The sequence below is a fragment of the Ctenopharyngodon idella genome, chromosome 13, assembly GCF_019924925.1.
Source record: "Ctenopharyngodon idella isolate HZGC_01 chromosome 13, HZGC01, whole genome shotgun sequence".
NCBI lineage: Eukaryota > Metazoa > Chordata > Actinopteri > Cypriniformes > Xenocyprididae > Ctenopharyngodon > Ctenopharyngodon idella.
Genome location: NC_067232.1, coordinates 6286727 through 6312819, shown reverse-complemented (window position 1 = coordinate 6312819; position 26093 = coordinate 6286727). Strand labels below are relative to the sequence as shown.

Here is a 26093-nt window from a genome sequence, read left to right as displayed (position 1 = left end):
GCCAGTCTATCAGACTGAGCGGCAAATGAGGCAAGAAAAAAACAAGCACTTCGCTCTGGAAAAATCGAGCTCAAGACCGTTGTTTAGCATTCTAATTGTGTTACATTTTAACCAGTCCGTTTCCCCGTTACATACTTTATATGCTCGGATTAATTACACAGCTGGTGGAATATTCCATTGATAACTCCATTGAATAGTGATAACTATGATACCTCGCCTGTTTGTCCTAATGACAATGACACCAAGGAACCGAATCAAAAGAAGAGAACTGTCAGTGCAACCCATTCAATGTTGTCCTATAATGTTTTTTCTATTACAATGCATCCTAAACCATTCACTATACAGGGCAAACGTCTCATTTTGGCCTCTTTTTGTAAAACAAAAAGGCTTTAATTTTATTCTGAGCAACATATTGATAAAACTTTATTGACAAAATATTGACAATTACATACTTCTTGGAAGTATACTTTGTGTTAAAATTGTAGCAAACTTAACACAAACACAAAATTATTTACATTCTTGTAAAAGACGATTTAACATAAACATTAGCTTTTAGTATCTCTATACATGGAATACGCTCAGTGCTTGAAGTTTTGCTGCCTAGGCGGCCGTCAATTCTTGCATTAATCCTTCGAGGCAACTCTTTAGAGGAGGGGCGAGTCCCGATCATATATTCGCACCAAGATTACGGAGTCATGGTAAAGCTTAAATTTTAAGGAATGTCATGGAGAATTTTCATTATAATTACTATTGTATGTGGTAAACTTGAATAAAGTTTTTTTTTATAATATGGTTTTAAATTGGTTTTACTTCTTAAAAACACTATAACGCAGCACTGCTACTTCATATTGTTTTCACAATCACTTTAACACGAGAATCATAAATTCAAAGACTGCACACTGTTGTAAAAAAAAAAAAAAAAAAAAAAAAAAAAAGGAAGAAGCACACAACATTTCTCAGATTAAAAATCGAATCAAAACAAATTTACTTTGAAAAAGGTCAAATTAATTAACCTACCAAAAATCCATTGCTCTACCATGCAATTCAAGTTTTACAAAAACAGCTGTATATTTTGGTATCTTGATGCGGAAGGTTCACGTCTTGAAAAAATAAAACGAGAGGAAAAAACCCCTCAGAAGTGCAAATGTCCTATGCGCATTTGAGCTATGTTTTGTAATAGTGGTGATGAGGTGGTGCGGGTAGTGTGGTGATGGGGGCGGGGGGCTGCATGTAATACCTGTCAATCACCTTGCCTTGGCAACGTGAAAATTATTGACAGTTCCCTTGTAGTGACAGCAGTGCCACCAACAGGATCTCTCACCCTCAAGCTGCCGATCTCGAAGAATCAAAATGTGATATTGGCTTTACCCTCTCCCTCTGTCAGTACACAGCATCCTTATCCGTGACATCCTTCAAGCCACGCCGCTGTCCCGGGTTCGAACAGTTTAAGTCTTTTTAATCGTCTGAGGTGACGTCAATTTCCTCAGGGCTTCCTTGTTTTGTGGCCAGTCTCCATCGGTTTATGTGATGAGTTCCTTTCTTTTTCTGTTGTGAATCCGACCCTTCCTCCTCCAGTTTCTGACGCTTGAACTTCGTCCTTCGATTCTGAAACCAAACTTTTACCTGTGGCGAGAGAAAAAAAAATGAAAATAGACCTTATCAGGTTAAAATACAACCGCTTGGTCTCTGAATAAAACAATTAAACAAAGAGAGTTTGCCTAACAGAAAGTATCACTAACAGGCCTTGCGAATAACTAGGGCTAGACGGACAAAGAAGTGCCAGGTATCTCACAGTCAATCTAGTCGCGAGAGCATTGGTCGACTTTCATTTAGTGTCTTCGGTCTGAATAAATTAAAGCAACATAAAGAATTTAAATGAGGTATTAAATACATTTTACTGATATGTGAGGATGAGATTGGGGCATGGCTTTTCTTTTAAACTGCACCTGACCTGTTTACGAACGACAGGTTGAATCATCAGTATCATTCCCTGCTGCTACTTCAAACTCAAACTTGAGGAGCGGAAATGGACAATAGTACAACAGAAGCAGCATGTGATTGTACATAATAGTGTGATACCAGTGTAACTTCACCGACACTGTCGCTTATTATCACGGATCATTATGTTAGCTGGCCTATTTACAATTCACCCCTCATTACTACATCCCCGTAAACCTTTTCTATTAGCATACATTGGTAAAGTTCAGTCTTTAGCTTAATTCATCACCTTTATCATTCATATCATCCGTAAAGCTCGCAGCTGACAACTTGGCAAGTGAGGCACATTTAATGTGCTTTCAGAAAGCTAATTGAAGCATTGAAGTGGCTCGTAGTCCATTTCTCTCTGTTGCTCTTCAGAAAGGCGGCGTTTAGAAAAGGGCCGGTGCTGTCACTGGGACAATAGACTCCGACCGGGCCACTGAACGATACGCGCAAATACGATCTTAAATATGGTTAGGGAAATTCATAGAATCCGCCTCATTCTTTTAAGTGTCCATTTAAAACGGTTAACTGGTTAATTGCCAAACACAAGAGCCCTCTGCCTAAAACGGAATCGTTCAACCTCATCAAAAACCGGGGTGAATTGGAAATGGTGGATTTAACTCACTTTAAACCATTTCGCTTTTAGAACAATGCTTAGCTCTTTACGCATGTGATTGCCAACAAAACCAAATGCTAAACAAAACAACATTTTCTCTTATAATCAACTAGAAATCAAAAAGTCGCGAAATCTGTAAAATAATAATAATAATAATAATAATAATAATAATAATAAATATATAGTATGCTCCAATACTAATTGCGACTACAACTATATAAATATGCTTGTAAAAAGAACGAATAAACGTTAAAAAACATAAAAAAAAATAAATAAATTTAAAAGCTTTCATTGTTTATTAAATCATTCAGAATGGCATTTGTGTGACACAAACATTGCCTATATGATTACATTTAAGGTATAACCATAACACGTAGCCGTTTCAAGGACTAGCAGTTGTTATTTAGGCCGTATAATATCCACAGCCCCACGCGCACATCCGCGTATGGCTGTACACGCTAATGAAGACAGGTAAACATCTTCTTACCTGAGTTTCTGTGAGGCTAAGGCTGTGAGCGAGCTGTTTTCGTTCCGCACCGACGACGTAATGATTTTTTTCGAAAGCATGTTCAAGCCGTAGTAGCTGTGATGGTGAAAAAGCTGTACGAATCCTTTTGGGCTTTCTTGCCAGTGCATTGTGCAATAGGAAGCTTTCCGGACTCGTTTCGTTTCCTGTAATGAAAATGATGAAAATCAAAACCCATAGTCTCCCATAATAGCTTCAATTTTCAATATAATTGTTAGACTACACTCATTGTGTTCCCATGAATTAGTTGCCTACTATAAGGCCTGGAGTTTTAAAACATTATATAGAATGCAACATCTTACTGAAAATATAGCCTGCAATAATATTACAATTCCCGGTCTTTTCAAATAGAAATTGTGGCCAATGTGAAAGAGTTTTTTCTGTCTTCTTTCTAATGTGCTCGGCATATAGTGATAGCCACTAAAACATTATCACTAAGTAAACTTTTGTTGCAAATGCAAATGATAGACAAAGTAATGTTAATTTACCGATAATCATTCAAAATATGATGCTCACAATATTATTTTCCTACACTTAAATAAAACATACGGAAATATAAGCTACGACTGTTTTTATTTCAGAACTGAAACATTCTCGAACTAATTCAATGGCCTTGAGTATCTTCACCAGTGGTAGGCTAAATGAAGGTTTTCATTACGAGTGTTTCGGTAATCAACTGGGATGACAAATGTTTTTCCATATTTAATATTACAAAAGTAAAATAAAAAAGTTAGACTTCTGCTATAACATTTATGTGTAATTTAGTAGTAGGTATGTATTAATACGATAGTATCACACTTATTAACGTTTAATAATATTAACGTTCATTTTAAGGGAAATTAGATCACAATTTTACAGCATTTAAGAACCAGACAAAGGCACTTTCAGATAAAGGCGAAATACGAGAAGAAAAAAAAGTCAAACGGAAATTAAACTTCCGTTCTTTTCATAAATTAATTCGTTGCACTTAGGTTTTTTTTCCCCTAGTGATATGAATGTGTATTATTTGTAAATTTTTTCATATAGCCTATTCAACTATACTGCATTCAATATGTTTATCATAGTAATTCTTTTAAAAGGCGATGGAACGCATTTAGGCTACGCTAAAAAAATAAACAGGCTATTTAAACTTTAAAATAATTATTTTTAGTTACTAAAAAATCAAAAACGAAAGTTATAAATACTTTACTTGTGAGTTTTGAACTAGCTTAGTATATATGGAATAAAGCCAGGTTTCTTTCTTCCAGAAATGTACTGAGAACCGTTGTAAAATGCCATACTTAATACTTCACAACATTAGCCCATATTTCGATACAATAAAATGGTTATAAACTTTTTTCGATAGCATTAATTTTAGCATTTCTAATATATATGCACAAAAGCGACATTTAGCTAATTATCAATGAAAAACCGCCGTGTCCTTGGGCCGTACGTGTGGCCTTTTTTTTTCTCTCTGGACGACTGGTCAAAATAATTGGCGAATAAAATATTTTGCATGAACTTACCTTGAAATCTGTGTCCCAAGTATCTATATCTATGTATCAACCACGGGTAAAAAGTTGAAGGGTCCCTTTGCTGGCTTGCGAAAAGAGGGTGCGGACTGTGCGAGGACGACAGTGGGTGAGCAGCCAAAGCATGAGGAGGAGGTACTGAATGGACTGGGACGGCGGAGTTGGGAGGATGTGAAACAGCCTCAGCGAACACCAAGTCCGGGTTTGAGTAGACGCCCCTGCCGCTGGAATGAAAGCCGTTTAAAAATGGATTCATCTGGCTTGAGTTTGCATAGCTGAGCGCCGCTGGTCGTATGGGCTCCTCGGATCTCGACGCTGGCAAAGGATTATCCTTCGCTACCAAAGACTCTATGGTAAAACACCTCTTCGGTGTGGGTTGAAACATGGTTCACCAGTCAAGATTCCCCAGTTTAAGTGAAAACGGCACACGCGTTAGCACTAAAAAATACTCCACACCCAAGACCAAAGTTTTGTCAGCAAGAGACAAGTTAGTGGCAGCTAAAGAAATGGTAAAAAAAAATCTTTCAAAAGCACACAGCTCAACACATCGTGAGAGAGGTGGCCGACTTCTCCAGACAATCCATGAATGTGATCGGTTCCTCACCAGTTGTGCTAGCGATTTGTTAGTTCATGAGCCTAATTAGCTCTGGAGTCACATAAACAGTTTCCTCTGAAGCCTGTAATGGCTTGGTGATTGGTCGCTGCCGCTCGCCTTAAGGTTGAGGGAAGAGTCTTTAAGTGCGTCAATACGAACGAGCACGGAGAGGCGGATTCAAGCAAAACGGAACGGATTCGCCCAGAAACAGAGCTGTGGAGCAATTTACATACGCAGCTGATCCCATTGAGAGACTCAAGGTACTTCAGCATGTATTTGTGTTGCACACAGGGCATAACGACGCTTTTACACACGCTGTTACTACAGCGCCTCAGTGCTTAATCAGTGCACGTTTAGATGTATAACTACACATGCTGATTTGTACTTGACTACAACAGTATAAATGCGGAGTATCGTTCCAACAAATGACTGTATTTAATGAAATGATGTCAGAAAACAATCAGTTCAAATGACAATCTCTGTATATCAAACTTTTGAAGGTTCTACTTTTCTGGCAGTTCGGTGGGCCTGTCTTACGCCCACCTCTGTATTGTCTCTCCGCGTTTTCATTTTCTCCGATGGGTTTGTGATTAGTTTAGGGATGAGAGACTCTCTTTCTCTATTGGCTAGGAGACAAGGATGAGGCTTATTAGACACAGACAATATTTTCAGCCCTGTTTGTTTGTCGTCTGACTACAAGAGTCTATTACCCTCTAACTACTCATTAAATTAGCTGAGTTCAATCCCATTATGGGTTACTAATGTGCATTCTGCATCTCAAAAGTTCAGGTATGCACAGTTGACAACGCGATATCTCTTGGGTTTTGCAGGGTGTGAGGTAGTTCGGTGATATTTTAATAACGTTTTATTCTTTTTACTTTAGATAAATCTCATACTGCGCTACAATGGCTTAACATATTATTGGGTGCAAATGAAGGCAAATTTAGGCCATATTAGTAGAATATGTAAAATACGGAAACTGCAGACATTTTAACAAAATTTCTACACTTCAATTTCTACCGTTATATAGAATCTAAAAAAATTAATTAAAGAAAAAAAAATTAAATAAATAAATAAAGCTAGTCTACTGAATTTAAAACTCGCGTTTTATGTCATTTTTACAAGTGTGTTTTATGGTACGGCAGTGAGCCCAATGTGCAACAATGTGGGAATAAAATATTAGCCTAAATGTTTACTAAATATATAGTCTACATTTTCCCACGGTTATTGTTAACTTGAATAATTTTACCTATAGCTCTCAAACCCCACATTTGTTAAAATAAATGTACAATTCATCAGCTATTGGTTTAACGTACGAACGCAGCATGACAATATAAGTGGTATTCAGTAGGCTACTCATGCTGCATTGCATAAAACGAAGGAATTATTCTTAGATCTATTACCCTTTCCCTTTAGCTTTTACTTGTGTTAACGCAAAGTGAGTTTATAGAGTAGTTTAATTTGAATTAAATTTTAATAATAATAATAATTATTATTATTATCAATATTAATATTATTAATAATATTTATTATTATGTCGGTCTATTTTGCTTGCGTCTGATTTATTAGTAAATGCACTGCTGTGTAGGCTACTATCTCGGCGTGTTCAAAAAGCCTATACTTTTTTGTTTTTATAGCCTAATCCTGTTATAATCCTAGCTCAAATATTGAAGTGATTTTTTGATTCCAGAAAGAATCCCGAATCTTCAAGCGTAGGACGGACAGACATCAACAATTAGCTATTCAATATTTAATTAAAGGTTATTATTAGGTCACTCTTAGATTTTGCTCGCTTGCTCTTCCGTGCAGTGAATTCTCTGAAGGCTGTTTGTTATTGCACTTTTGGTACACTTTTGGACTCCAAACAGCTGATATAGCTACCCCGCACATTTTCTTGAACTTCCATTTCCTCGGCCATAAATAAATAAGACACAACATTTCGATTTTTATTATGAATTAATCGTTTGCTGATGTAAATAAAGCACACGTTTGGAGGAAAAACGGCAAAAGAAATTGTGACTTATTTTTTTTTTTACACGTCAGTCTTTTGTGAATTTGCTAAATAAGGCATATAGAGGCTTTTAAAATCAATTTAGATATTCTACATTATGATTTCAGCTTTGTATTCTAAAGAAAAAAAAATGAAATGTGCTGGATGAGGATCTGTATGCTTTTCGAAGGGGGTTCAGAGTGCTCTTCGATCCTCGCACTGAAGTGTAAGGATAGTGCGACACCAACTGGTACTTTTACAAAATGCACTTTCCGACAATTCTTGGACGTTTGGCTTCACAGTCGGCCGCATTAATGAAAGCATAGTCTCGCTTGTCTACATTGCTAATTCCTTTTTTTTCTCTCAGGAAAATGACATTTATCGTTAGCGCATGTTTACAGCACCTTTCGATTACATTCAACGACATCGAACGTCTTCCTTAATCGTCCATGTTACCACCTGCAGTTAGTGATTTCTTAGTTCTCCCGGTCTCCCGTGGACAAAGAATGACAAGCTCATGACAAGCTTTGACGAAAACATTCAAATCCCACAATTAGATTCACTTGATCAAAAACAACCCAGCGTTACATAACATTTGCAACACTTTGCGGGCCTATAACATAAAAAAAATGTAAATAAATTGCACACGTTACAACAAGCTCAATAAATAATGATAATAATCTAATAATAATAAATGATCGATAAATGAATAATTTTTCTGATCTCAACTTTTAATTTTCATGGCTGTATTATTGATTTTGCACTCTGTCGAAAATAATATTTAAGGGTTTAAAAGAATAATTTGTTCCCATATATGCCTATCGTTAATTTGTAGCCTACATGCTGTCAGAAACCCTTTGATCAATAGCAGCACATCGTTTTAGTCTCCAAAGCATATTGATCTTTCTCCTGTGTAGTATAAAGAAAATGTTAAAAAGTTGCCGGTGACGTAGCCTAGACACAAAAGCGCATTGAGCTTAATTCGACAATTTATTTGATCCATCCTTCAAAAATGTGCCGGATACGCAATAATTATGTGGATTGCTTTTGAAAAGATGTTATGAAATGTAACTGACGCCCATGAACAGCTTTTCGAAGAGCATTGCAATAGAAATGTCAGCTGAATTATGTTATATCGTCAAACTGCAGGCTTCACAATCATGTATTCCGTGTGCAAGACCTATCAATTCCAATATAAGAATTACCTCAGAGCTGTTCCTTTCACTCCATGCATAACTTGTAAGCACTTTGCACAGATATCGAAAGGAATTATTCTGGGGTTTATATTAGTCAAGTAAGCATTTATTGACAAAATATTAACCTACTAAGGTTTTTGCTTTCTAATGATTTGCATTTTGAATTCAAGAATTGTATTCGCATTTACAGCGCATTAAATTATAGTGGGCCTCATTTTGAATTCAAGAACTGTATTCACACTTACAGCGCATTTAATATAATTGTAGTGGGCCAATAGGTAATTAATTCGGAAATTGCAAGTAAATTTCGCCATGAAATTTAACTTAAACACGTAAATAAATAGTCTACCAAAGATTATGCTATCTGATCACCTGATGTTTTAGTCATTTTCATAGGAACGCCAACTCGATGAAGCATTTGACAGCTAGCATTTATCAGTTTGGATATTACTTTCTTAAACAAGCCACATGTGTAAAATACACATAACATATAGGCTGCTACAAACCATATAAAATGCTGTCCTAGACCATTAAGTACAGTGCAACTGGAAGACTTTACAAGAAGCCTATCCCACTATAAAACATTTTTTATTTAACTCATGTTCGTTATTATCGTAACATTCCACTTTTGTTTGCCGCAACGGCCGTCATTTTTTGTAGCCTTTGCGACTATAACGATTCGTTTTTCTAAACTCCTGCCAGTGATATGATCAAAAGTATTTTATCTATTTTTAAAATTCGATTTAGTTCTGCGAGACTGAACTTATAAAATGTTTATAAACTAGTTTAAACATGATTTTGAGTTAAGTTCAATGGCTGGAACTAGACGGAAATGTTCTGTACCTACGCTATATGACTTTCTTTTGCTACAAAAGTATAAATGCGGAGTGTGGTTCAAAGAAATGACTGTAATCACTGAAATTCTGTCAGAAAATAATCAGTTCAAATGACAATCTCAGGACATTGATAGATGGCACTGGGTGGCAGATGCATATGTGTCGTGTAAAGGCATGGATCCCACATTCACAAGCAGCACCCCTCCAGCTCGAGGTCCGCGGAGTTTACACACGGTGACCCGTGGTCAAACTTCACAAAGCAGGTCTTAGCAAATATAAGGGTCTAATCTAGTTTGGGAGTTCATAACCTCTTGCGTGGGAATTTGAGGCTCCAATTGTGGGATTATTGGCCTTAATTGTGGATTTTCCACTAGAATGCAACAAAGACCTCTAACATAATTGTTTCTCTCTTTCTTTCTAGTTTTTTCTGCATAATGATATAATGCGAGCAAAAGTTTATCACCCTCGCAGCGGGAAGAATCACGATCCAAAGAAGCCCTTCCATGAAACTAAGAACTCGCATTGATGAGGTTTACCGAGGATTACCTCTTATCAACGTGTGTGTGTGGTCTTCCTAGCCCAGTTAGTTTAACCAAGAGCCAGTCTTTTTTTTTTTTTTTTTAAAAAGGTGGCGTAAAAAAGAAAAAGGCCAACCTAATCGAGTTTGAGACTAGATAATGCCATTATTGTTTTTTGTATAGATCTCACTCTACTGTTAGAATTGTCTGCATTTTTCCCAATTTGCAACTAAAAAAAAAAAAAGAAAAGAAACACAACAGACTGTAAAGTTCATTTACTAAACCTTTTAATGTAGCAATCAGGAGGACCAACAGCAGCGTATTAAACGCTATTGTTTTCTACTAACAACAGCATAAATGAATAGATTATAGGGATCGAATCAATTGTTCTTGGTTTATTTATGAAGAAGCGTCTAAAGCTTCAGAAAAAGTTGCTGAGATTTAGGTGACACCTAGTGGTGGCCAAAAAAAAAAAAAAAAAAAAAAATCAACCATTGAAAATCCGATGCAGGAAGACTACTTAAATAACCATTGATTCTTATTCCAGACAGTTTAATTTATGACACAAAAAAAGCATGATATTGTCTTCTGCTGTATGATAATAACTGAAATTAGTCATTTAATGAGCAAACGACTTTATTAATAAAGATTTTTTTCATATTTCTTGAGGGCATACAACCACAGCATAAGCAGCAACTACAGCATAACCTGATGATTTCATCTCAAAACCTCAGAACTATTTGAGGTCTTTGAGGTCATGTCTGCAAAAACGTTCATGTTCTACAACACCCGCACCTCAAAGAAAAAAAACATCTACTTAATTTTGTGTGACCAATTTAATCCTCTAAGCATGCATAACAAAAAAAGGAATGAGCTACTTTTCAAATGTAAGGTGAAGTTTTTAAAAAGGGAAGAAATTTAAATGGCCATGTTTGAAAAGCCACTGTAAGTGTTGTAATTCTATGGCAAAGCTTTATGCATTTCATGTTAATGTAAGCAGTGACCTGTACTGATTAGAGAACACATCAAGGCTTAGTACAACATCAAGCAAGAAAAATTATGCTTTAGTATTAGCGGCGGACAGTGGTCCAGCCATCGTCATCCGTCTCGTTCTTGGTCCGACGTGGGTTTTCCTTATCTTTGTCAGAGCGCCAGGTGCTCTTCTCACCGCCCTCAAGGTCCCGTTCACGTGGTCTGGGAGGAGCATCTCTTTCAACCTTGCGTTCCTCCCGTCGCTCATCTCCACCACGACGCCATGAACCACCTTTTGAGTTGGAGAAAAAAAAAAAAAAAAAAAAAAAAAAGATAAGAAACTGACCTTTTAAAGGTGCCCTAAGCCGTTTCACTGATTCTTTGTCTCAGAGGTCTTGGACTTTATACTGACATCTACTGTTGTGGATGGATTTTTTTACTTCTGCCTCTTTAAACCAGAACTGCTCATTTTGTTTTGTTTGGAAAAAAACTTAATGGATTCAATTGCAGTTTTCAGGCTTTGTGTTGGTGTGCATTAGGCAGTGTTTGCAGCAGCAAGGCTGTCTTAGAGGAATTTTGCACTGTTGTGCAAAAAAGCTGTGAACATTATCATTGCTATTAGTAACTCTGGTCACTCATGATCCAACTCTAAAACAGCTTTTTCTGTGCGACTGATACAGTGTATTTATCTCAAGCAAGTGTATATTTTAATCAAATCTTTCAAAAAGTTCAAGTTCTTTGTGTGCAACTTAAAAGAACAAAAACAAAATCTAACTGCACTATTAAAGGTGCATTTAAGGCAGAACATAAGATTCTAACCTTCATCGTGGTCTCTCTGGGGGGCTCTACTATCACGTTCACGGTCATCTCTGGTCCTCAGGTCACGGCGCTCACGGCGATCCTCACGGTCAAAGTCTTCACGACGAGAGTCACGCCAACTGCTCCCCTCATCACCACCACCACCTCTTCTCCAGCCACTGCCTTCTTCCCTGCACATGCACACACATTCATATTAAAAACTTGCTGGACTTTTAATTACAAATAAGCCCAAAATACACCAGGACTCTTATTCTGAAATATCTATGCATTAGTAATTTCAGCTGCTCATTCAAAAAGAAGCAAAACATGCATTCTCAACCATCTACAACATATTACAATCTAAAAACCAGCAAGTAAACACTGTCAATTCATCAACAGTAGATCATAAGCAAACGCTTGGCATACATGCGTGGAACTGCTCTGAAATGCCTGTAGAAGACACAACAGTGCTATATTTTTACTTTGAACCATGCAACACTCACATTCAAGTCAGACATTTGAAGTTTAATAAACAGATTAGGCCTTAATCACGATTTCTGTTTTTCTGTCCCCAAATTCAAGTCCTCTTAAAATGATAATTTGTTATACCATTAAAGAACTGTTATGACCTTGAAATGTCTTAAGTTCTGTTTTATCAAATTTAAGACTTTTTAAAGACCCGCTGAGACCCTGCATGAGTTGAAAACAAAAGCCTTCAGACGCCGGTTTGTTTTTCATACAGAGTACATTTTATAAAAGTTGCATTATGTTTTCACCTGGGAGGGCGGCGATCTCTAAATCGATCTCCCTCAGTACGGTCATCTCCCTCACGCTCACCACCATCATCATCACGGTCAGTATCACGAGGAGGTCCCCAGCTTTCCTCCCGAGCCTTCTCTCGCTCTCTCCATCCACCTGCAAAAGGTTACATGAAGTAATTGCACGAGTTAAAAAAAAAGTTTATTAAAAAACTGAAACTGAACTGACTACAGATAATAAATACACTGAAATTCACTGATCAAACACAAAATGGTTAAAGAGGTCATATTTATTCCCCTGAGGTCCACAAATATTAGCTAAGGATTTGCAACAAATGCAGTCATAATTTTTTCCATTTTCCACCCACCCTTCCTCCGACTCTTAAGGCCCTGATATATTCCAAGTGTGATGTCATTTCAAAACAAAGGCAAAAATGAAAAAGCTTGCTCTTGGCAGGTAAACAGCTTCGAACTACCACTAGTCTGTGGATTACATAATACGCAGGTAGGTGTGCTCTGGGGCTCTGCCTTTAACGTGGAAATCTTTATTTCTTCTGTTCAATCTGTCGAGGTCAGACGCAAGTAAAAACATGAACACACTGGAGAGCAGCTTTAGAGTAGAAGTTGAAGTTTTAATTCTAATTAAAAGCAACACAGACGTTATTTTTTCCTGTTTAATACTCAGGCATGAACTAAAGACGAAAAAAAAAAAAAAAAGAAGTAAAACCTGTTCCCCCTTCCCTCCGCAATTATTATTAAAAAATATTTTACTAAATTATTAAAGAAATTTCTTATAATACATATTATTGTACTGTACACTTAAAAAAAAAAAAAAAAAGTATTTAATGATAATAATACTATACATTTATATGTAATATGTTATAATAAAAGCATTAATAGAATAGTTATTATTAATAATAAAAATAATAGTAATAATTCTTATTTAAATTTTATTTTACAGAACAACAGTAAAATTACAATCCTAAGACTTGGTGTTGTCCTAATTTCTTTGCTTTTAGACATTAAAATATTGAGCTTTTATTTATGTGGAAAACCACAGGGAGACTAACGCTTCTCTTTGCTGACAACATTAGATTTATAAACAATTCTCATAACAAATTTGGAAAGATGGTTGGAGCATGTTCCGTTACCAAATGCCAATTATAAGCGAATCAAACACAGCAAGTACAGAATAGTGTTTACTGTGAATTGAAACAGAAAATGAACACATTATATAAGAATATATAATTACATCCCAATCATTGCGTTTTGATGATCGAACTAAGCCATATCACATTCTCACAACCATGCATTGTCAAAATTCATAAAAAAAGTTACCAGGCAACTGGCGAGTAACACTGTTTCAACACCGATTTTTACTCTGATTCGGCACTTTGAACCCTGTCTAACATGCTAAGGGTGTCCCGTAGCTGGCGCTGCAAGCTCGTGCAATGCCGTCAAAAGCAATCCGTACATTTAGCAGTTTTTTTTGTCAGGCCATTCCATGATTTCAATCATCATTCAGTAACTAGCCACCCACCTTGCATCACGATGTATTCCATTGCATCGTGACAGGAAAATTAGATTCCTTGTGATATGACCCCTTTAACAACATATTTGGCAATCTGCCCTCAGCAAGTAAATATAAGCAAATACCATTTGGGCTCACACCTGGTCTCCCAAGTGGTTTCCACGGTCGAGCGTCATCGCCACGACGTGGGCCAGAGTCATCCATACCCCTGCGGCCTCCCCTATCATCATCACCCCCTCTTCTGGGGCCCCAGTCATCATCTGCCCCACGTCGAGGCACTCTGGGTTCATCCATGCCTCTACGGGGCCCACGGTCATCATCAAAGCCTCTTCTTGGGCCACGATCTTCATCAGCTCGTCTGGGGGCACGGTCATCGTCCATTCCACGCCTTGGTCCACGGTCGTCATCGCCTCTCCGGTGACCTCGGCCATCTTCAAAGCCCCTCCTTGGCCCACGGTCATCATCAAAGCCCCGTCTGGGTCCACGGTCATCGTCACCTTCCCGGCGTGGACCTCGTTCATCATCAAATCCGCGTCGGAGTCCTCTGTCATCTGGGCCACCACGACGAGAACTATCTACGCCTCTCCGGAAGGGCAGCTCACGGTCGCGGTCTTCTCGTTCAGGCTCTTCACGGCCTTCACGTCCTTCCTGACGCCATTCCCTGGGAGAATTAAAAAAAAAAAAAAAAAAAAAAAAAGGACACTGAATCTCAATACGTGGCATCTTTAAGCTAATCTGTCATCAACTTATCAATTAAATAGATATCACTTACTTGTCAGCAACAGGACGTCGCCACTCTGACTCGCCCTCAACGCGTTTCCTCCAGCCACCCTCTTCCCGTTCAGGCCATTCCTGAAGAAAATTATTTTAGAAAATTTGAACCTAGATATAAACATTTGTATTATATCTAATCAACTGACTTCTGTCATCATCTGGTTAAAATAGAAATATACACAAAAGACATTTATAATTACAAAAAACTTTCAAATAAGTGCTGTTCTTTTAAAAAGTTGACTTTTTTTTTTTTATCAAATAAATGTAGCCTCAGTCAGCATAAGACTTTTCAAAAACAAAAACATCTTACTAACGCTAAACACTTGAACAGTAGTATATTAGAATCCACTCACCGCTCAAAACACAGGATTTTTTGTTCAGCGCAGAGTTCTGCTGACTCAATGTGTAGACGAGCGCTTTTTTTTTTTTTTTTTACATGCTTGACGCACTAATATATATATATATATATATATATATATATATATATATATATATATATATATATATATATATATATATATATATATATATATATATATATATATTCCATTGAATAAAAGTTTTGTTTTTAATTGAATCGTGGCCTTTGATTTCACAATAGCACTATGCTATTTTAGGGATGGGCTATATTTTTTTTCCATGGCATACAATTTCGATATTTATCACGATATTCATTTACCATTAATGGGGAAGGCTTTCCACATTTGTTAGACCCTGAGAATGAATGTAAACTTCTTTGTTCACAATTAAACTCCACAGAATAGGTACCTTTTATACGATATTCCTTAGACAGGGTTTCTGCAGGATACATCAAATCTAATTTAATGCTTTTTAATGGCATTTTTTTTATTTTTAATGCCATATACATGTAGCCCTTTACATTTGTTTGCTTCTCTGCTGCTACTCTTTGTGCTTACATAATGTATTTTAATGCAGCCAAAATCCCAATAAAACTATTTCATCTATTTTTCTTTTGTTGTCAGACAATATGAAATAGTGAGTGAAACGCAGCTCGACATTAAGCCTCATCATGTGCTTGTCCTATGGAGAAGTAAATCGGTCATTCACTTGTTCACATTTTCACTAGTAAAAAAGTTGCTTGTCTGGGGAGAAAAAAAAAAAAAAAAAAAAAAAAAAAGGATTTTTGTGTGGTGTAAATATAAATTTATTCTGAATATTCTTTCAGAATATTGCAGTTTTGACATTTAAATCTGCATATTTGTGATATTTATCCCCAAAACATTTTTTAACCTTTATAAGGGGCATGAATGAATGACAGCCAGTACAGCCAGTAGGTGGCGGCAAGTGACCATCTTAATAAGCAAGTCATTCATTCAAATGATTCGTTCAAGTGGCTGACATTATTGATTACAGCAGCACTGTGATTCTACAGCAGATCAGCTTTTTCAATATAATCCAAAGGATTTCTTAAATTGTTCTGATCAAAAAAAAAAAATTCTTTCTTTTAGGCACACACGGACATCAAGAATCAGCGTATGAATCTCAACGGTGACAAGCAACTTATTCTGATAAACAGATCAACTCTGAACACTAGAAAACAAGCTACTAAAAAGTCACATAAAAACAGCAAAAAATAAAATAGTGAGAATAAAGGAAATTACTAAGACAATTCAGCTCATAATTTATTCATGCAGCAATGCATGATGGGAGCCATGGATGAATTTTGATTGGTGGCACCCAGAATGCACTGCAACATGCTGATTCTTGATGTCTGTGTGTGCCTAAAAGAAAGTTTTTTTTTTTTTTACTCAGAACAACTTCAGAGAAATCCTTTGGATTATAATGAAAAAGCTGGATCTTCTGCTGTAGAATCACAGTGCTGCTGTAATCAATAATGTAAATCTAACTCAGAGATTGGGCTCTAAATGAGTTCAGGTCAAATAATGATTATGTGAAAACATGTGATCATCTTTTCTCTTTGCTTGTCTGGCTATTACAACTCAGTTACAACAGCCCAAACAAAATCTAATATTAAAAAGTTAAGGGTCAAGAGCTCAACTAAAGCAAACCCTGATCTCTATGATGACGACTTAAATTGTGATTTTCTCCTTTGATTCTGCTTGTTAACAGCAGATCACCTTCCTGACACTTTTACTGTGTTAAAATCATTGACTCAGTTAATGTGTCAGAATTAACACAAGTGTTGTCCCTAAACTCACACACTGATGTGTAAAAATTTAACACATTTTGAGTCAGTTTTAACACATCCTTTCTAAGAGTGTATACTGCATTCATTTTAACTGGTCAAAAATAGTACATCTATGACAAATTGTGTGATTTATGGCACATTAGTGTGTTAAATATTTTATGCTTGTGTAAAGAAGAATAACACACTGGTTGAGTTAAAGTAACGCAAAATGTGTTGTCCTTAACTAGACACACGGGTGAGTTAAGATATAACACAGGTTGTGTTGTTTTTAACACATCTATTTTAAGAGTGTACTTGTTTATTAACTGTTGTATGAAATCAGTGTCACGTTTACAATCGTGATGGTATTCAGGAAAGCACTCTTGGTCGTGTGATGTTGCTTAACTGTATCATGTGTTATAAAAACTCCACATTTTCAATTTTTACAGCAGCATTTAACCAAGTTCTTGCGTGTGCTGCGCTCATTTGTTTCGATTTCTCCTGGTACATCAGTACATTATACATTATATAACCTATTATTATCCACTATCGATCGCCACTTGCACTAAATGTAATAAATGAAAAGAGCAGACGCAGATAGAGGTGCGCCTGCGACAGGAAAGCAAGATCTCGTGTTTGTGCAGCAGTACTGGAGAGTCTACTTGGGCCGCTGCCCAAAACAGCGTTACAGCAATTTTGCACCGGCCGGAGGCAATTACCAAACTGGTTCCGCGTGTGTATCACACCAATGTTCATATTTTGTGACAGCAAATTAAAGTTATTAATTATGAAGGCTATATTCAAAATAAACCGGTAGTATTATTTTTCTTCAAAACTATAAAAAAAATGAATGCCTGTAAGAATAAAATTTAATGACTTTTAATGCCTTTTAAGGCCTTAATTTTCGCAAAATCCATTTAATGACTTTTAATGCTTTTTAATGCCCCGCGGAAATCCTGTTAGAAATAATAAATATTAATACTAAAATAAATGTTATTACTTCGAGAAGTACATTTTAGTATAGGCTACAGTAGTGATATATTTGTTATAATTTCTTGAAGTTTTAGTTTCAGTGTGTATTTGACGGTAGTTTTTCCTCAAATGAAATCTTGTGAAGTGACTCTCAGAGCAGCTCTAGAGATGAAGTTAATCTGTTTATGTCCTCATAACACGCAGACTCTGAAAATACTGAGCATCACGTGTGCGAGTTTGCGTATCAGACAAAACCGCACTGTTCATTCACACCGAGACACGCAGAAATCACTTATTAGTGACATGCGCTGACTGCCTGTTGTCGAGTTTACTTCTGCTGTGTGATAGGCTGTTAGATTAATCCATACCAAGTAAAAATGCCCAGAGCTTATCATATCTCAAAATGATATAATTTATCACCAAGCCCTATGCTGTATTATGATTTTTAAATATCACGTAGCCTTAGAAAACAGTCTAATGATGCGGTTTACGGATTCTTGTCCATGGAATGCGCCACTTCCGGTATTCTGCCATTTCATCGACACAGATTAAAAAAAAAAAAATGCTTTTTTTTTTTTATTTTATTTTTTATAAATCAAGCACTCATATTTAATTGAACTGTGACAGCCCTAGTAGTGTATGGTGTACAAGCAAATTTGAAGCAGGGTTCATATGAGTTACCTTGGTGGGTTTTTCTTCTGGTGCTCTCCTCTCCTCCTCCTTACGGCGTTCACGCTCCTCAATTTCCTGTTGTCGGGCGCGCTGCTTTCTTTCCTGTTCCTCCAGCTTACGCAGACGCTCCTGGTATTCACGTTCTTCCTCCTCTCTTTGCTCCTGTTCCAAGCGTTCCCGCTCTTCCCGCTCTAAAACACACAAAATCAAAGACCAAATTCAAAAATTAAAAAGCGAGCACCTGCAGCAAAAACAGCTTATGAATGACATGATTTTTATGAAGCCATAATTTTTGCAAATTACACAAAGAACCCACAAAGAGACTTTTCATTTAATAATAAAGCATCACTGTTAACTAGGGGTTGAAGAATGGCAGATAAGAACCTTTTTTGAGCTGTTCTTCACGGATTCTCTGAGCGTCCTCTTCTTTCTGGCGATAGAAGGTATTTCGTCTGTCCTCCTTACGCTGCTTCTTTCGCTCCTCAAGACGCTTCTTCCTCTCCTCGACCATACGTTCTTGGAACTGCTTGAGTTTTTCCTGGGTACATGAGAATTGCTCATAGCTTAGCTAAGTGTCAACATCCTTAATGTCAAGGACTTTATGCTACTACTGAAACTTTTCATCTAATACATTGTCCATACTAGTCATTGAAAGCAAATACATAATCTGTAAAACATTAACTGAATAAGTGAGAGTTGAAATTACAATTTGATTTACCTCATAGATGAAGCTTCGAGCAGCTTTAATTTTGGACAAAAAGTTCTCCTTGTCCTCCATCATCCTGGACATTCTCTGTTTGTGTTCTAACGCCTTCTCACGCTCCATCTTCATATTGGTTATCTGAGCAACAGATGAGCACAACCTTTAGCTTCAATTACACTAAACAATATGACATCACAACATGATTCAACATATGTACTTTACATGTGGGTGATATTAATAATCTCGGAATCAAACTAAAACCAGACAATGACAAAGTACGGCCTCAAGAATTACTTCGAACTACAGTTAAAGTGAAAGTATGTTCTAGTATGTGGTGGATTTAAAACTTCAGCAAAAAATTGAAACATGGACCAGAGGGCAAAGTAAATCACATTCGAGCGCAAAAGGCAGTATGCGATTATTACCCTCTCTTCCTCCTGCAGCTCCCATAACTCCATGTCTTTGATGCGCTGCTCCTCATAAGCTTTCTTGATCAGAGGAATCTCCTCAAGGCGCTTGGCCCTCTCAAAGTAGTCGATCTGGAATATGTATAATAATATCACATCAGTGTAATAATCGGCTGTCATCTACTCACCTAGTACACAGGATTAACCCTAACAGTTTACCAACATACTTACTTGCAATAAAGTACTTCATGAATGGATAACGGAAGCTGTACCTTCTTTTCCTGATTTTTCAGACGCTCTTGAAGTTCTTTCTTCTCCTTTTCTAGTTGTTCAACCTGTTTGGCCATGATGAAGTCAGGGTCCAGTTCCTCCAGATCCTACAGCATAAAAAATAAAAATAAGAATTACTTTATTTCATTTCCAGGGTAATTTTGCCAATAACACATTCTGTTAGTTTCTGGGCTCAATGTCCACTTCCCTAACAAACTCATTACCTCAATATCAATATCTTTGAAGGCCTTGGCACCCAGCTCAGTCTTCTTGATCTGCTCCAGTCGCTCACGCACTGTCTTCTTTTTGATCTGCTCATGTTCTTGCATGATGCGCTCCTTCTCTCGCTCCTTGGCCTCCTGTCTAAGACGCTCCTCCTCGGCTTTGCGCACCTTCTGAAGCTCTGCCTCCCGCTGCTCCAGCTCCTCTTTCTCCCTCTGGATGTTGAGGCTCTCCAGACGCTCCTTGCGCTCCTCAATCGTTTGCCGGCGAGCGAGAATGCGCTGATGCTCTTTGCGGGCATTCTTCAGGTAAGCTGTGATGGCCTGTTGACTCTGTTCCTCATGTTCTTGCTGTGGGCAAAGGTGGAGGTGATCATCAAACTGAAAACTAAAACTGACCAGCAGGGAGACATTCTATGAAACGTAACTGTTCTCTTACCAGTATGGAGGCAGGTTTGATGACTTGGATAGCTTTAGCCAAGGAGGATGACATAGCAGTGAGCTGATTCCGTATCTGCTCAGAGGGCATGTTCTGTAGGAATGGACCTACTGGGGAATCCTCTTTAGTAGAGTAGTTCAGATCAGAGCCAAAACTCAGTGTGCGAGATGAATGATCAATGCGCACCTTTAGGTTTAATAAATACAAAGTGACAGTTACAACAGAATTTTGGAGATTTTCTTCTTTAACATTTAAACACCTATACTAAGATGCTTGCATTAGAAGATAAGTGTGGAAGATATACATGTGCTTGTTAAGAAATGTAAAGACAAATGAAAGCCAGAAATTATTTTTGATGACTAAAACTTCATGTACTGTACCTGCAGGTCACAGTGCCGTGCCGCATCTACAATTGAGCGCTCCAGTTGGAAAGCATCAACAAATGGTACCAGAGATGCCAACCTGCTGAACTCAATGCTTTGGTAGATCTGAGCCACCTGGTACGTTAAAAACCCAGAAGACAAGACTGAAGATTTGCAGAAGAACAGAGCATGCAATGATTCCTCAAGTAGATATCTGAAATCTGGGGGTAGATATTCACACCAACCTGTTGTAGCAGTCTAAGGATGGTGTTGCTCTGCAAGTGAGGAACATAATGCTGCAGGTCTGATTCCTTCTCAGCTTGGTCCCTAACCCAGTTCAACACCTATGCATCAGCAGCAAGAACACAAACACTACATGAATATTATATCTTTAATGTGCGTTGATTTCAGGAACACCACAATACTGAAGACTGCTGTGTCAAAATGGTCTAACAAGGGCATCACTCTTCCTCTCAACTACAATTAAGTTTATGAAAATTAGTCACTTGATGGTTTTAATGGTACAGCATGGGTGCGTGTTTACTCTGGAAATGTACATGAGTCTTATAAGCTCAGAATAAACAACAACCAGAATAGACAGTCAGATAATTTAAATGTAATGTAGCTAATACATCACTTAAATTACAGGCACAAAGCAAATATGCATTATGGGGCAAGTGCTACTCACCTTAGTCACTCTTCCACAAAGTTTAAGGGGGTGGAAGTCCATCTCCAACCAGTTGTAGAGCTCTTTGACTTCAGGGACAACATACTGAAGCAGGTTGAACCTCACCTATGACAAGAATAATACCCAAAAAGAGTGTATTATTTGCAATATTTGAAATCTTTTCCAACAAAACTTTGCCAAACATCTACCAAATATCAAGAATATATAGCGATTAAGGGATAGTTCACCCAAAAATAAAATTTCTGTCATCATTTACTCAACATGAGAGTTTTGGTTAAATTGACCCTCAATGGAAGGACAGAAACCTCCCAGGTTTCATTAAAAACATCTTCATTTGTGGGTTGAAGATAAACAAAATCTTATGGCTTGAAGCGACATTAGGGTGAGTAAATATAAGAATATTTATTTTTGGGTGAACCATCCCTTTAAACAGTATTACAATAGACAGGCTATTACCATGTCATTGATGAGACTCTGGCGGGTGGGTGGAGACTGTAGGCCAAGTAGAGTAGCTAGTCTGCGGTGTTTCTCTACAATGATACCATCCATGTCCAACAGACGAGCGATATCAGTGCGCTCAGGGGTGATGGGAATAGACAGAGTGGCCAAAAGCACACGAGTGGACATTCTGAGGGAAATGAGTACAATACACAGAGCAAATAAACATTTGAAGTCTCAATGAACTAATAAATATGATGAAAAGTTTTCTGATTTCAAGTGAAAACTACTCTACTGTAAAAAATAATTCCACAAAGCATTTAACCCAATTCCTCGATCAAGCTGAAAATCACTCCTATTTAATGCTAACCTCTGCATCTCTTCTTGGGTGAGGTTCTTGCGCATCTCTCGGGAGAGGTGATAGAGTCTGTGTAGGGTACAGGCATGGAATAAGGCATTGCCAGACTTCCAGAATACAGTGGACACCTTGTTGTAGTAGTTGGCCATAAGCTGAGGTTTAGGGGGCTTCTTTGAGAGGGCGAACAATCCATGGATGTCTTCAACTGCTTTGAATGCTTCCTGTGTTTGAATGCAACCAGTGTAATCAGTCAAAGATGGTGCTACATAAATATAGCACACAAAAATACCATTTATTGGCATATTATTTAATTTTTTTATTTATCTTTTTCTGTAATCTATATAGTTTTGTTCTTTGTTTGCAAAGCACTCTGGAAAAAAGGTTGAAAGGTACAGTATAAAAGGAGAGTATATTCAACTGAATATATTTGAATTAAACAAATTCAACATTTCTATGAATTTAACATTTCTATGGAACATTTGTGCCTACAATGGAGAACAGAGACCTGCCACAGCTCCATGCTAATAGCGCTGTCCAGCTGGACCAGACGTGTCTCAAGGTGCATGGACTGACTCTCGGGATTGTTCAGGTTGATGGCAGTGCTCTGGTTGTGATGTCGTTGGATCTGACCCAGGTGCATTCGCAGGTTGTCACACAGCTTACGGAACTCTGCTTTACGGGTGTACTGCAGGCAAAACTTAAATGCTGTGAGAGACAAATGAACATTTTTTTTTATAAATTAGTGTACAAACAAAACTTACATTTTAGGTATCATAAAATATGATTATGCACTATCATTAAAAAGATTGGGATTAATGTGTTTTTTTTAGACACAGCAAAACTGCTTTTCAACATTCATAATAATAAAGAAATATTTCTTGAGCACCAAATCAGCATATTAGACACTGAGCTTTACCATCATTATGATTAATGATATGATAATAATGATATATGATTATTTTCATTTTTTGCCACATTACTTCTTTAAAATATATTAAAATAGAAAACAGTTATTTTAAATGGCATGTTTCACAATATTACTGTTCTTACTGCATTTTTGATCAAATAAATGCAGCCTTGGTGAGCATAAAAGACTTCTTTCAGAAACATTCTAAGAACCTTACCGATCCCATTTTGAATGGTAGTGCATGTATTTATCCACAGTAATCTGAACTACATTAATAAGAAGGGACCACACACACAAGATGTCTTTGTATTATATGAAGTGTACACTGACCTTGCTGAGCAATGTCATGGTAAAGGCGCTCCACTTTGGAGTTATTCCTTAGCAGGTCCAGGCACTGGCGGTACGACTCCCACAGAAACTTGACCCAAGGCGTGAGCAGAAGTCTGTCAGTGCGGTCTTGAGTGTCTTCACCACTGACGGCACTCAACAGAACACTACAAAAGAAAAGAAAAAAAATGAACTTGATTGTCCATATGAACATGAAATTGAACATAGATGTCCTTTCTGATAACATAGATGTCAAAATTGAACATGACTTCTAGATGTAGAGAAATTCTGAAATTACAATTAAAAAAAAAAAAAAAAAAAAAAAATCTCTGTAGACACATTAGTAGGAAGGAACGGTTTAGGCCTATAGGTTCTTGTACCTTTCTGGGGTCTGAATGTTGTCCAGATCCTCAATGTCCAGCACCATCTGCTGAGACTCCTCTTTCGCTGTCTCAGTCTTCTCTTCCGCAAGTTTCAGGTAAGCACGGACCACATCTTCCAAAGATTTGATATTCACCTGAAGCATAAGAGTAGTAGTCAGTAACTTCATCCTTAGGAAGGATGAAACTGATCATTTACGTGTCTGTTTTTGTCTATACAGAAATTTGAGGCCAATTCTACAATAAAAAAGTTGATTGGAAATATTGTATAAAAATAACCTAAGAGCATTATGACATAGATTTCTATAGTGAAAAGTCACGATGAAACAGAAGTAGCGACAGATCTTTCATTCCATATTGTGACGTATATGCAAGTGTAACGGATCAATAAAAAGTGAAGATAAAAATAAAAAAAAGTTTGCATTCACAAGTGGAAGCAAAGTTTTAAGCAGACTAAATGATTGGAGAAGTCTGTCGTTTTCACTGGATGATTGAGTTATGACATTTTAATTATACATAATGAGGTCAAAACATGTTTAAAAAATGAAAATGTGCACAGATGAATTGTTCACAATAAGATCTATAACATGCATTTAGAAAAATGATAGGGTGAATTTTCATTTCATTCCAACTTTAAAATGTATAACTTTCTGCCTAAGTTAACTATATTGTTTGTATAAAAGGAGTGCAAACCTGTTGACAGATGTTTTTGTACTGATACAGTCCCTCTTTTGCCAAGTGGCTCTTGCGAAGGTCCACACAGAGCTCCAGATACTTGAGCATAATTGGCTCGTGTATCTTCTGCCATGTTCGATGTTTTTTGCTCTTGATGACATCGTAGAGCACATCCAAAGCTGGCTGCTTTTTACCAACTTCAAGAAACTCTGAGAAAGAGAAACAGAAAGACTGTCATGACATGCAAATTTTTCAATTATGACATAGCTACTGCATCCAGATGGGAATGAATCACTGGAACTAATGCAATACTTCATTTATGTATCATATAGCCTTCAACCCAAATATGACATGTACAGCTGACTATAAGGCTACTATAACAGAGAAAAAAAATCGTGTCATTTTGTAACGTTACGTTAAAGCTGGTGGCAGGAGCGAAGTGCTGCAATTCCATTCACAATCTGTTTGTTATTTTGTCCAAATTACTACGTATTTGCTTTTGATTCATGAATAAGCGGAAGACTGTTATAGTCTTAAGGATATTTTTTCCACACATACTGTCATTAAATCTTCAACCTCGGATACCAGAAGTTGAGTGCTAAGCTAGCGGAATGGAATAGCTTGCTAACACGCACGATAGCATTAACAAAAACGGTCTCAACGGTCTCTAGAAGTATGTAGATTATTTACACTTTATTTATAATCAAGTCCTCTCTTTGAGTACACTAAGAAGAGGTAGATGTGATAGAATAAATCAGGAAATTTGAAACGCTGCATCATACATGACACACAGGCCCAGTAACGGTGACATCCGGCCTGCTCCAGAGCCTGTGAGAAACATGGCTACTCCAGCACGCGCCATATCGAGCTAACAGCTATACCCACGACTACAGTCCAAGAGACGGCCGGTTACAATTTTCACTCACCGTTTGCTCGCTTAAGAGCATTCTCCGGTCTCTGGAAATAGGCTGGCATTGTTATGGCTTGCTAGCAGGCGGTATTCAGGTAGTCGAGGCTGTTTTATTGACTCTGCCTGCCCATCCGCGCTGTAACTTCACGCCGCTCAAGCAAGAAAGGACTAGCGCACGTGAACTGCGCCGGCGAGGAAGACGAGAGTTCCCGTATGTGCGCGTACTCACCACTTCGTCCACGCGCTCATCTACAGTTCAGATGACAGACATGATGCAACAACATGCTAATTAAATACAGGACTAAATAAAATCATCAGTACTGAAATGTTGCGCAGAACGAATCTGTCGAAAGCCACTGTAACTTTGGAACGGTTAATTTTTCAACCATTAAAAAAGGAAATTACCTGCAGAAAAGCAGCTTGACACATTATGACAAGAATAATTCAATTTTATGGCTTTTATTGTAGACATTCATAGTAGACATTAATAGTACACATTATTTAAAAGATGGAAGTTGACCTTAATATTTGACCTTTCAATAATATTTTCTCTATAGGATACAAAAGACTTAAGGGTTAAAAGTAAAAATAAATAAATAAATGAAAACATG

The 26093-nt window shown here is 37.3% G+C and overlaps 2 protein-coding genes across 4 annotated transcripts; both read right to left on the bottom strand.

Moving 5' to 3' along the window:
* Positions 1-355: 355 nt before the first annotated feature.
* On the bottom strand, positions 356-10157 carry emx2 (empty spiracles homeobox 2). Of its 2 annotated transcripts, XM_051915878.1 has the most exons (3): positions 4631-6609; positions 3087-3271; positions 356-1623 (listed from the first exon to the last, which is right to left on the bottom strand). In XM_051915878.1, the coding sequence occupies exons 1-3, from the start codon at positions 5019-5021 to the stop codon at positions 1456-1458; spliced, it is 744 nt and encodes a 247-aa protein (XP_051771838.1). In that variant the 5' UTR covers positions 5022-6609; the 3' UTR covers positions 356-1455. The 2 variants fall into 2 exon arrangements, with proteins under 2 accessions (XP_051771838.1, XP_051771839.1); XM_051915879.1 differs by lacking the exon at positions 3087-3271 and having other exon boundaries at positions 4631-10157.
* Positions 10158-10389: 232 nt separating this feature from the next.
* On the bottom strand, positions 10390-25731 carry eif3s10 (eukaryotic translation initiation factor 3, subunit 10 (theta)). Of its 2 annotated transcripts, none has more exons than XM_051915872.1 (22): positions 25499-25731; positions 24591-24781; positions 23898-24034; positions 23521-23684; positions 22789-22988; positions 22296-22504; positions 21944-22115; positions 21488-21592; positions 21045-21143; positions 20818-20934; positions 20438-20623; positions 20002-20349; positions 19780-19884; positions 19526-19639; positions 19116-19238; positions 18782-18935; positions 18407-18588; positions 14603-14682; positions 13956-14491; positions 12318-12456; positions 11563-11732; positions 10390-11035 (listed from the first exon to the last, which is right to left on the bottom strand). In XM_051915872.1, exons 1-22 carry the CDS (start codon positions 25545-25547, stop codon positions 10842-10844), a joined length of 3774 nt encoding a protein of 1257 aa, XP_051771832.1. In that variant the 5' UTR covers positions 25548-25731; the 3' UTR covers positions 10390-10841. The 2 variants fall into 2 exon arrangements, with proteins under 2 accessions (XP_051771832.1, XP_051771833.1); XM_051915873.1 differs by having other exon boundaries at positions 13971-14491.
* Between the last annotated feature and the right edge of the window lie 362 nt (positions 25732-26093).